General features: G+C 47.1%; 2 protein-coding genes and 1 non-coding gene across 5 annotated transcripts in view; 2 read left to right on the top strand and 1 right to left on the bottom strand.

The window, feature by feature from the left end:
* The window catches only part of SLC29A2 (solute carrier family 29 member 2), a 28087-nt gene extending 21451 nt beyond the window's left edge, over positions 1 to 6636 (top strand). The window contains exons 10-13 of one of the 3 annotated variants that reach the window (XM_070950365.1): positions 202 to 307; positions 1112 to 1197; positions 2419 to 2618; positions 6481 to 6636. In XM_070950365.1, coding sequence (XP_070806466.1) covers positions 202 to 307; positions 1112 to 1197; positions 2419 to 2618; positions 6481 to 6547 — 459 coding nt within the window. In that variant the 3' untranslated portion in view covers positions 6548 to 6636. Of the gene's footprint in view, positions 1 to 201; positions 308 to 1111; positions 1198 to 2418; positions 2619 to 4374; positions 5182 to 6480 lie in introns of those variants that run through there. The other 2 variants (XM_070950366.1, XM_070950364.1) reach the window with 2 other exon arrangements.
* Positions 6637 to 8351: 1715 nt separating this feature from the next.
* Positions 8352 to 8433, bottom strand: TRNAS-GCU (transfer RNA serine (anticodon GCU)). Its single transcript has one exon. It is a non-coding gene; the product is annotated as a tRNA-Ser (tRNA).
* A 607-nt stretch (positions 8434 to 9040) lies between these two features.
* B4GAT1 (beta-1,4-glucuronyltransferase 1) lies at positions 9041 to 11310 on the top strand. Its single transcript, XM_070950884.1, has 2 exons — positions 9041 to 10125; positions 10684 to 11310. Exons 1-2 carry the CDS (start codon positions 9064 to 9066, stop codon positions 10873 to 10875), a joined length of 1254 nt encoding a protein of 417 aa, XP_070806985.1. The 5' UTR covers positions 9041 to 9063; the 3' UTR covers positions 10876 to 11310.
* The last annotated feature ends 716 nt before the right edge of the window (positions 11311 to 12026 follow it).

Below are 12026 nucleotides of genomic sequence, written 5' to 3'. Positions count from 1 at the left end.
GCGAAGGGATCACGCTCCAGAAAAGCCGAACTTCTGGAGTTCTGTCGTACATGTGCACCCGATAGAAGATTGCCTTTATACGGGGACTCAGTTGGCTCTGGAACCGTGCTCCATTTGATGCTGGTGGAAGGGAGACCACAGAGTGATCCAGACAGTGAACGTGGCTCATGTCACATCACGGATTCTGCTTTTCCGCTTCAGATTTGGCTGCTGGCCCTCTCCATCGTTATGGACTTCTCCATTACCCTCTCGGTGTTTCCGGCTATTACCACGAGAATCGCCAGCTCCTCTCGGGACCAGTCTTGGCGTGAGTGATGGGTCATTTGATTACAGGGCAGGAAGGGGAAGGGGCTGGTTTGCGTTGACCGGAGCTGGGACAGGGATGAGGTGGGGATTTGGGGAAGGGGATCCACTCCTCAACACATCTCCAAGTTGAAGATCAGGTGGTGGGAAAGAGCTGCCCCTGAGGAGATCCTTGGTGCTCTCTGAGCTTGGTTTTCTCGCAGAGGTTTCAGGATCCAGCTAGATAACGTCATTAATGCTAGAAGGGAGTGAAGGAGGAGGGGAATGAGGAAGAATATTGGTTCTTGATGGTCTCTGAGCTTCATGCAGACATTTCATGACCCAACTAGGGAACATCATCAGTGCTAGAAGGGAGTGAGGAGGAGGAGAATAACAGAATAACCTAGTTGGAAGGGACCTTGGAGGTCTTCTAGTCCAACCCCCTGCTCAAACAGGAGACCCTATCCCATTTCAGACAAATGGCTGTCCAATCTCTTCTTAAAATCCTCCAGTGTTGGAGCACCCACAACTTCTGGTGGCAAGTCGTTCCACTGATTAATTGATCTAACCGTCAGGATATTTCTCCTTACTCTGGGCTCCTTGGTGCTCTCTGAGCTTATAGACTTTTCAGGACCCAACTAGGTAACATCATCAGCGTCAGTAGGGAGTGGAATTTGCCCTCTTCCTATTCTAGTGGCTTGCCCTGTCGGCGTTGTTGAGTCTTGGTGGATTCTTGGTTTACTGAAAACTGTCTCTGTCTGGGACTCGGAGGGCTGTGTTAACATGGTCTAACTCTTCTGTGGGTCTCCCCATCTTCTCCCCACCTTAGAGAAGTTCTTCACTCCCGTTTGCTGCTTCCTTCTCTTCAACGTCATGGACTGGTTGGGCCGGAGTTCGACTTCCTACTTCCTCTGGGTGAGCAATTGGTGGCAGAAGTGGGATACATTCTCATCTACGCTGTTTTTCCCATGGAGGGGAAGACCTGACATGGTCTTGAAGGAATCGGGGTGGGGTGGGGACATCAAGGGCGGGCCTACAGGTATTCCTCGACTTACGACCATTCGTTTAGTGACCGAAGTTACAACGGCACTGAAACAAGTGACTTAGGACCGTTTTTCACACTTATGACTCCTGCGGCATCCTTACCAAAGTTCGGATGCTTGGCAACTGACTCATATTTATGACTGTTGCACTGTCGCAGGGTCAGGGGATCACTTTTGGTGACCACCTGACCAGCAGTCAATAGGGAAGCTACTTAACAACCTAACAGCTGCAGTGATTCTATTAACGACGGTGGCAAGAAAGGTCATAAAATGGGGCAAAACTCACTTAACAACTGTCTCACTTAGCAGCAGAAATTTGGGGGTCAATTTTTTTTAAGCTCCCTTCCTTTTTAGAGTTAAGGGGATAGGAAATAAAAGTTTGGTCTATTGGTTGAGGCACCAGGCTAGCAACTAGGAGACGGTGAATTCTAGTCCCACCTTAGGGTGGAAAGTTGGCTGGGTGACTTTGGGCCAATCACCAGGAGACGGTGAATTCTAGTCCCGCCTCAACTACGAAAGCCAACGGGGTGACTTTGGGCCAATCACTAGGAGACTGTGAATTCTAGTCCCACCTCAGCTACGAAAGCCAACTGGGTAATTTTGGGCCAATCACTAGGAGACGGTGAATTCTAGTCCCATCTTAGGGAGGAAAGTTGGCTGGGTGACTTTGGGCCAATCACCAGGAGACGGTGAATTCGAGTCCCACCTAAGCTACGAAAGCCAACGGGGTGACTTTGGGCCAATCACCAGGAGATGGTGAATTCTAGTCCCGCCTCAGCTACAAAAGCCAACTGGGTGATTTTGGGCCAACCACTAGGAGACGGTGAATTCTAGTCCCTCCTTAGGCATAAAAACCAGCTGGATGACAATGAGCCGGTCTCTCTGTTGCCCAGCCCAGCCCACCTCACAGGATTGTTGTTGTTGTGGGGAAAAATAGGAGGAGGAAGCTTTTGTCAGCTACGTTTGCCGTCGTCCTGAGTTATTCGTAAAAAGAAAAAAAGGCGGGATACAAATGAATAAATTAATAATGTGTTTTATGTACAAGCTCTGTTGAAAACGTGGTTTTTCTCTCTCTCTCTCTCTCTCTCGCCAGCCGCAGAAGCACCTTCGGCTCCTTCCCGCCGCAGTGGGCCTGCGAGTCTTCCTCATCCCCATGTTTCTTTTCTGCAACATCCCGAGGCAGACCGAGTGGCCTGTGCTTTTTCACCACGACGCCTGGTTTGTCGTTCTGATGGTGGTTTTTTCTCTCTCCAACGGCTACTTCGTCTCCCTCACCATGTGCTTGGCCCCCAAGTGAGTAAGATTGCTCCTCAAAATGGAGGAAGAGGAGGAGGAGGAGGAGGAGGAGGAGGAGGAGGAGGATGGGTTCGGGATCCTGAGGGCAACCAGTGGGATATAAAAGGAAGCTCTTTTTTTAAAAAAAAAAAGAGCGATCCATCCTAGAACTGGGGAGAAATTTCCTGACAGTGAGAACAATTAACCAGTGGAACTGCCTGCCACCAGAAGCTGTGGATGCTCCATCACCGGAGGGTTTTGAGCAGCCATTTGTCTGGGATCATACGGAGCAGCGTTTCTCCACCTTGGCAGTTTTCCAGATGGGTGGACGTCGACTCTCAGAATTTCCCAGCCAACAGCTGCTGGCTGGGGAATTCTGGGAGTTGAAAGTCCACCCGTCTGAAAGCTGCCAAGGTTGAGAAACACTGGTATATAGAGTCTCCTGCTTGAGCAGGGGGTTGGACTAGAAGACCTCCCGAGGTCCCTTCCACTCCTATGATTCTATAAGTTGCTGTGTACAATCCATAATTCCCCATCCTTTTCTCTGTAGCGGTGCCTGCCCACTGGAATGAGGTCCTCCCCCCAGAAGATTTCTGTGGCTCCCATCCCAAAGATGTTCCAGAAATGTTTAAAAACCTGGCTTTGGGATGAGGAGTCCCCGGTTGTGATGCTTTGTTGTGATTACAGAATAGTCCTTGACTTGTAACAGCAATTGGGAATTGGGATTTCTGTCAGTAGGCAAAATGGTTGTCAAGCTAAGTGTACCCCCTTTTTGATGGCAGTCGCTGCAGTTCCGGTGGCTGGCTTGTTCACCGAATCACACCTTAATCAGCGAGGTGATTTCCTGCTGGCTTCCCACAGTCAAGTCAGTTGGGGAAGCCAGCAGGAAGTGCCAAGTGCCAGTTCCGAGCTGCCCAGCGTAAGTTGGAGTTGGGTAGAGGAAAGGAAAGAAGGAAGAAAAAGATAGAAGGAGGAAAAAGGTGGCAGGAAGGAAGGAAGGAAAAGATAAACGAGGAGGAAAAATGGAGGGAGGGAGGAAAAGATGGAAGGAAAAGAGAGAAGGAGGAAAAATGGAGGGAGGGAGGAAAAGATAGAAGGAAGGAAAAGGAAGGAAGGGAAAGATAGAGGAGGAGGAAAAACGGAGGGAGGGAGGAAAAGATAGAAGGAAGGAAAAGGAAGGAAGGAAAAGATGGAGGGAGAAGGAAAGAAAAGGGAGGGAGTAAAGAAGGAAGGAAAAGAGAGAAGGAAGAAAAATGGAGGGAGGGAAGAAAAGATAATAGGACGAAAAAGAGGGAAGGAAAGAAAAGATAGAGGAGGAAAAAGGGAGGGAGGGAAGAAAAGATAGGAAGGAAAAGATGGAAGGAAAGAAGGAAAAGAGAAGGAGGAAAAAGGGAGTGAGGGAAGAAAAAATAGGAAGAAAAAGATGGAAGGAAGGAAGGAAAAGATAGAAAAGGAGGAAAAAGGGAGGGAGGGAAGAAAAGAGTAGGAAGAAAAAGAGGGAGGGAAGGAAGGAAAAGATAGAGGAGGAAAAAGGGAGGGAGGGAAAACAGATAGTAGGAAGAAAAAGAGGGAGGGAAGGAAGGAAGGAAAAGAGAAGGAGGAAAAATGGAGGAAGGGAAGAAAAGAGTAGGAAGAAAAAGGGAGGGAAGGAAGGAAAAGATAGAGGAGGAAAAATGGAGGGAGGGAAGAAAAGATAGTAGGAAGAAAAAAATGGAGGGAAGGAAGGAAGAAATTTCTATGACCTTCAATTTGGGACATTAATTCTTTCCTCCAGGCAGGTCCAGCCAGAAGAGAGTGAGCTGGCGGGGGCCATCATGACATTTTTCCTGGCATTGGGCCTCTCCTGTGGGGCAGCCCTCTCCTTCCTCCTCAAGTTGCTCCTTTGACGGACTCCCTCCTGCCACTCCGACACCTGGCAACAACTTCAAGATTGCAAAGATTTTGCCTCCGTATCTCTTGAAGGCTTCAGGGGCGGCTGAGGGGGAGCCCCCCCCCACAATTTTCCTCCAAGCCCCCTCCACATGGCAGCTATGAAATCTCCCTTTGTGATAAGGAAGAATATATATATATATATATATGCAACATTCTGCTTAGCCCCGTCTTTTTCTGCAGACATTTGAATGTATTGCGGAAAGGAACATTCTGGATTTTTGCAGCTGGCATTTTTGCAAAACGGTCTCATTCCCATTCTCCCTCGTTTGGGTCGTTTTTGGCACCCTGGGAATGTATTGCCAAAACCTACAGGACTAGTAACTTGGATGACAAAAAGGGACCGAGTTGGACCGGGGGTGGGGGAACCCCACAGCTCTCAACTTTTCCAGGAAGGAAAGAAAGAATTAATGGTGATGACTCCTTAAATTTGTCTCTAAATTGCTGGAGATCCGGAAGATTCAGATTAGATTCAGATCAACAGAATTGGAAGGGACCTTATAGGTCATCTAGTCCAACCCCCTGCCCAAGCAGGAGATATTAGATAATTCAGGGCAGAGCTAATTCTGCAGGCATCGCTTCTCCCTACATGGCAGACTGTGCTGAAACAAGTTTGAAAAAGAGTGGGGAAAAAATTTCCTAGATCTGCGGTGGCGAACCTATGGCACGTGTGCCACAGGTGACACACGAAGCCATATCTGTGCGCACGCTAGCGTTGCCCTAGCTCAGCTCCAGTGCGCATGTGTGTGCCGGCCAGCTGATTTTTCAGGCCTTCCGGGCCCACCGGAAGTCAGGAAACGGGCTGTTTCTGGCCTCTGGGAGGGTGGGGAAGGCTGTTTTTGCCCTCCCCAGGCTCCAAGAAAACCCCTGGAGCCTGGGGAGGGCGAAAAATGGATCTACCGGGCCCACCATGCCATTGTGTGCCAAAAATGGGGGAGCACGGGGGGGTTGTATGCACATGCGCGGGGCGCATTGAATTATGTGTGTAGGCACGCGCACACGTGACCCACCCATGCTCCCCCATGCTTTTGGCACGCGACAGCAAAAACGTTAGCCATCACTGTCCTAGGTGAACCGAAAATGAAGAAAGAGCCCCCAAAATAAGTTGGAGAGGCATCTTGGGATAAAGATAAAGAACAGGGCCAGGTTCTTATATCCTGGGATAAACATTTTTGGGGTTCAGGCGAGGGCTGTGCAGCGTTTGAGTAGCACTGTCCGATTTCACTCGGCGTTTGAATCAAAATAGAATGCAGATTGTGTGCACAAGTCTACATGTAAACAGAAAACTGAATTAGAAAAGGAACTATGGAGTAACTCTGGTTACTTGGTCACTACCTCTCATCCGTTCCGCTTAGTGAGATTAGCTGCTTTTCTCAACTAAAGCTGTTTTTTCTTGGGGTGCGTGTGAGAGAAAAACATCCATATATAGCTATACCTGTCCTGTTATTGGGTCAAGGGACAGTTTAACCCAGTGGTGTCCAACCTTGGCAACTTTGAAGACCTCGCGGACTTCAACTCCCAGAATTCTCCGTGTTGGTTGCTTAGGCATTCTGGGAATTGAAGTCCACAGGTCTTCATAGTTGCAAGATTGGACAGACCTGGTTTAAACGATAATTAATTTCCTCCGTGAAAAATATATTGCCTAAAATCCTGCCCTAATAGCAGTTCGTGGGTAAATTTAGATCAATCTTAGTCTAAGTTCTTGTCTTTTAGATGTGTGGGAACTGCAACTCCCAGAATCCCCTTGTCCTTAGGCAGATTGGCTAAGAATTCTGGGAAGTGCCATCCCAAACATGGCAGGAAAGGATCCCTTAAGAGGAGCCAGTAGATTCCTTTATAGGGATGCTGGTTAGGCCAAGGTTTGGGATCTTGGAGGACTTCCAGATCTAGAACCATAGCCTCTTTATCGTCTTTGTCGTGATATTAAGTGTATCCTAATCTCTATTGATAGTTGGATGGCTCCAAAGATGGCGAAAATCGCAAGCAGGGATGTGACCTTTTGCCTTTTCCCGTTTTGAACAGATCTAGTAAGCGAGCCAGTTTAAATCAGGACAAAAACTTCAAAGCGCGCGTCTTTTTGTGTTTTCAAAAGGGAAATCTTCCTTGCATGTACATTATATCGATTTTTTTTTAAAAAAAAAATAATTATTTTATTGTTGCCTCGAGTGGATATGGGGAACGTGCTAATAAATTTCTTTTTTTTAAAAAAAAAAAAGGTGTCCGTTTTTATTAAATTAACACCCCAGAAAAATGAGAGTGAAGCATCTCCCAACTGTAAACAGATTAAAGCAGGGGTCTCCGGAGCTGCAGGTTGCTGATCCCTGGATTAAAGAGATCATCCCGGACAAGAATGGTTTGTCAAAATTGGTCTCGTTTGGTAACGTTTCTCAAAAAAAAAAAAATCCACAGGAACCTGTTCCTGTATGGCTGAAAGATTGCTGAAAGATTGCAGAAAGAACGTCGTGTGCCACTAGTACAAGGAGGATGTTGTGCAAATTTGGAAAACTGGGTTATGTAAGTCGTGGTAAACGGTGGATTTCTGAATAGAATCTCAGTCTTCCTCAACTTCGTACGTCACTTGGAGAGCTATTTCCACCACAAGAAGGAAATGCTTTAAAATAATTTCCCCACTCCAGTTGCAGGGCCTTAAGATTCGTCCGAAAAAGCAAACTGACCAATAAACAAATATATGGATGAAAAGGAAGGTTTGTTTTTTAAGATTAAGAATGTAGTTCGATGGAATCTCTTCCTGTGTTCTCGGCACATAAAAGGCTTGTAAATCTCGTTTTAAGGAGCTAAAAGATGCTACCAGCATTGGAAACCTTTTGGGAAAAGTGTATTTTCTGAAACTAGGTAATAACACTTTTTTTTTTTTTTTTTTTGGAGTAATACCATAAAATTATATATATATCGATGGAAAGATAATTTAATCAAGAATGTAATGCAATCTCTTTTATGAAGGATTTGCTATTAGAATAGCAGTTACAGTAGAAAGAAGAAAAGGGAAACACGTAGAAAAAACGAAATAGACAAAAATTATCACGGTAGAAAAAATGAGATATGCAAAAATGATCCCCATGTCAGTTAATCCTTAGTTGGGTAACCTTTAGCATGAATGACGGCCTTACAACGTCTTCCCATGGAGGGAACCAAGTCTTTGAGTTCTGCAGCTGTTAATCATGTGAAACCAAGATTGAATGATGGCTTCTATTAACTGGGTTTGATTGCTGGGTCGCTTCTGATTAACATGTTTCTTTAGTTGGCTCTATAGATTTTCAATTGGGTGAAGGTCTGGGCTGTTGCCAGGCCATTCCAGCAGTGGAATAGGATTATCTTGAAACTCCAAAAAAAAAAAAAAGTGGTGTTATTAGCCATCACACCTCAAAAATACACTTTCCCCAAAAGGTTTCCACAATTTTGGCCACTACTGTACATTTTCTGCATGTATTGGGGAAGGGGGGGCATTTGCCCTGCAGCAGCCTAGCCCTCCCCCCCTCTCCAGCTTTCCACATCTGGCCCTTGCAAAAGGGCTCCACTTCCTGTTGGGGATGATGGTTTTTGTTTTTTTGGTTTTTTTGCAAATCCCAGCGCACCTGCTGGAGGGTTTATGCAATGAAGAGCCCCTCCTATAACAACGGCTCCCATCAATCTTGGGGTGGAGAGCCAGGACTGCACCCCCCAAAAGAGAAAAGACTCCTTCCCTTGGAGGAAGACCCTTGCAAAGAAGGACGTTTCCCCGTTTTTTGCTTTTAAACCTGCTTTTCACGGGGTTGCAAAGCAGAATTATAAAGTCACTTTGGGGGAAGGTATCCAAAACGGTAGCGACGAGGGTGGGATTCGAACCCACGCGTGCAGAGCACAATGGATTAGCAGTCCATCGCCTTAACCACTCGGCCACCTCGTCTCACGGAACAGGGTTCGTTTTCCACCTGGTCTATGCTTGCATGCTTGCTTGCTTGCTTGCAAACCATGATTAAAGAAACAACCCTTTTTGCAAAAAGAAAATCGGGGACGATGCTCCTGCTTTCCGATTCCTTGCAATCGTCCCGTTGCAAACCCTCTCCCGCCTCCCCTCCCCAATGCAACCCCCCCAAAAACATACTAAGCCCCCCACCCCCTCCCCGGTAAGCAAAGCCCACCGACTCCCTCCCACGCGCGCAAAAACCACGCGGAGGCGAAGCGCCTGGGGACCGCGCCCCAAAGGCAACGGCGAGCCCGCGGGCGCTGCAAAAAGCAAAAAAAAAGGGGGGGGAAGGGAGGGTTTTTTTGGGGGGGGAGTTGCAGAAGCTGCTTTTTACGTTTGCACTGCTTCCTCCTGCTGAGCAGGGGGCGCTGGAGGGAGCCTCTTGGAGAGTAAGCCCCCTCCCACACGCCTCCCCCCCCCCCACTTTCGATTTGCAAGCCTGGCACTGAGAAGCATTTTGCAGGGTTTGCTCGCGCGACCTTTTTTGCAAAGAGGGAAAGGGCGCCACGGGGAGAGCCAATGGGCCAAGCTTGAGGCTTGGGCTTGCTTGCTCCCCCTTTCGCCCCACCCATGACCTGCTCCTGTTTCCAAGCGCTCATCCTGGCCCTGGGACTGGTGGCCGGCTTGCAATTGCTTTATTTGGCTCTGCTCTCCGGCTGGCATGGACAGGAGCAGCGGTCGCGCTACGCCCAGCTTTTCCAGACGCGCCATGCCGTGCCAAGCAACGGGCACAAGCAGAGGCTCAAGCCGGTGCTGGCTAGCGGAGGCATTCTGGACGCCAGCGGGCAGTACCGCATCTACCGGGACATGCTGCGGGCTTCTTGGGATGGACAGGACCGGCAGGACGTGGTACTGGTAACCCACACTAGCTTGGGCAACCTGCATCACTCTCAGCAGCTGGTGGAGCGCTGGCACGGGCCAGTCTCGGTGGCCCTCTTCGCGCCGGGCACTGATGACGTGCGCCAGGCCACGGCGATGGTCTACGCCTTAGCCATCCTGTGTGCCCCTCTCCGGCAGTGGCTTCGGCTGCACCTGGTGTGTCCTGCCAACCAAATGGCTTCCTTCCCTGAGCAGGACCAGGACGAGGGGGAATTCGCCCGTCTCCAGTCCTGCGGAGATGTTTTTGCCAAGCTGGCACAGCTAGGGGCGGGCCGGCGTAACTATGCCATGGACGTTGCCAATGCTTCGTATCCCAACAACTTGCTGCGCAACGTAGCCAGAGAGGCAGCCGGCGGGCACTGGGCGCTGGTGGTCGACATGGATATGGTGCCCAGCGAGGGTCTGCGAGAAGATTTCCTGGCTTTGCCTAAAGCCACCGACGAGGGGACGCCGCGGGTGTTTGTGGTGCCGGCCTTTGAGATCCGTCACACGCGCCGGATTCCGGCCAGCAAAGCAGAGCTGGTGCAGCTGTATCAAGTGGGGGAGATCCGGCCGTTTTACGAGGAGCTGTGCCCCCGGTGCCAGGCTCCCACAAACTTTTCCCACTGGTTGAACCTTCCCGCGGGAGGCTCCCTGCATGTGGCCTACGAGGTGGCGTGGCGAGACCCTTGGGAGCCCTTCTATGTGGGGGCTACCTCAGTGCCTCCATACGATGAACGTTTCAAGCAGTACGGCTTTAACCGGATCAGCCAGGTAACCAAGTCAGGGAAAAGATCAGGAAACCAGCAAAATCCTATGGTTATTGTTATTGTCTAAGACCTATCATCTATCAATCATCTATCATTTATCATCTATCATCTATCTATCTATCTATCTATCTATCTATCTATCTATCTATCTATCTAATCTATCTATATCTATCATCCATCTTATCTGTCATCTGTCTATCACCTATATCATCTATCTGTCTATCATCTATATATCATCTATTTATCTATCTAAACTATATCTATATCATCTATCTATCATCTATATAATTATCTAATCTATAAATCTATATCATCTATCATCTGTCTATTATCTATATCATCTAACATCCATCTATCATCTATCATCCATCTATCATTTGTCTATCATCTATATCTATATCTATCATCTGTCTATCATCTATCTAATTTATATCTGTCTATCTATCAGTATCAATCATCTATATCTGTTTTTCTGCTGCCTATCTCTCTTACAAGGTGACTCTAGTGATATTGGTGACACACACGTTCATTAACCTCTTCTTTTCTTCACTTTTCCTGGCAGGCCTGCGAACTCCATATTGCCGGCTACCGGTTTGCAGTGCTGAGCAATGCCTTTTTGATTCACAAGGGATTCAAGGTGGTGGGCGAATTCCACGCGCAAAAGGATGCTGAGAACCAGCGCAACAAGATCCTTTTCCGACAATTCAAGCAGGAGTTGAAGAGCAAATACCCGGAATCGCCACGGAGATGTTGAAATGCATTTTGCATTTTAAATTCAGCTACTGTGGACTTGGAGTGGAGCTACAAAAAGGATGAGAAGAAACTCTGCCTGCGGTATAATTTGTATGAATAAGCTGTCATTGGTTTCATTGCTGCACTGCATTAGTCAGTTTCTGACTGTCGTTTTGTACTACAGGCTGACAGAATTAGGTCCAAGATTATGAAATGATGTTGTGAGAACATGGGAAAGAACTTCCACTTTTGAACCCTGAGAGACATGAAATAGTAGACCATTGTGCAACGAGATTCTTCCGTTTTGTGCCTGACCTTCCTTCTACAACTGGCCACCTCAGTGTCTTGTTCTGCACAATAAGAAAGGATTGCATAGGTCCTGGAAGAGAAGTGCTTAAATTATTCCCTGTACTTTAAAATAACAAACCACCTGTTCATTAAAGTGAATAATTTCAAATTTGGATTGCTTTGGTCCTGTTCGTTTGCTACCAATCCGTATTTAGAAATGTTCCAGTGAATCGTTTTGGAACTGTGTTATATCCTTTATTTATGATCAGTTTACGCAGTCTTCTTGCATAAGGTATTGTTATGGTTTGTGGCAAAGTGAGCCAGATGTTTAAGATTGGATTTGACATTTTTTTGTCCACTTATCAAATCCTTCCCAAGGACCCGAGATAGGCAAATATGGATGTGCGAGGGTATTAAAGGTATTATCGAAGGATGTAAGCTTTTCCAAGTAAGGCTGCCTTTTGCAATTGACTGATGTGGATTTTGTCAATGTCGATGATGTTCAGATGGGACTCCAAATATTTTGAGATACTGGTCCTATCTTTGTTTTCTTTTGACACAGTCATTCTATTTGCAGGTCTTCGTTTGTTGATTATCTTCAGTTCTTCTTTTCTGCTTTCTCCAGATACTGCAGTGTTTATCCAGACATTTTTTTTTATGTTTTTTATCGATTCATTGCATAGTCAGCCAGATATTTAGACTTGGCATTTGGCATTTTTAACTACCTATCCCAAAGACCTGGGATAGGCAGATATTGTTGTTTAATAATATATAAAGGATGTAAGCTTCTTCTGAGTAAAACTGCCTTTTGCAATTGACTGATCATGAATTTTGTCAATGCCGATGGTGTTCAAATGATGCTCCAGTGGTTTGGGAATGCACCAA

This window comes from Pituophis catenifer, unplaced genomic scaffold (assembly GCF_029215685.1).
Source record: "Pituophis catenifer annectens isolate HBS135680 unplaced genomic scaffold, rPitCat1.0.hap2 SCAF_10, whole genome shotgun sequence".
Classification (NCBI taxonomy): domain Eukaryota; kingdom Metazoa; phylum Chordata; class Lepidosauria; order Squamata; family Colubridae; genus Pituophis; species Pituophis catenifer.
This window is presented reverse-complemented; position numbering and strand designations above follow the sequence as displayed.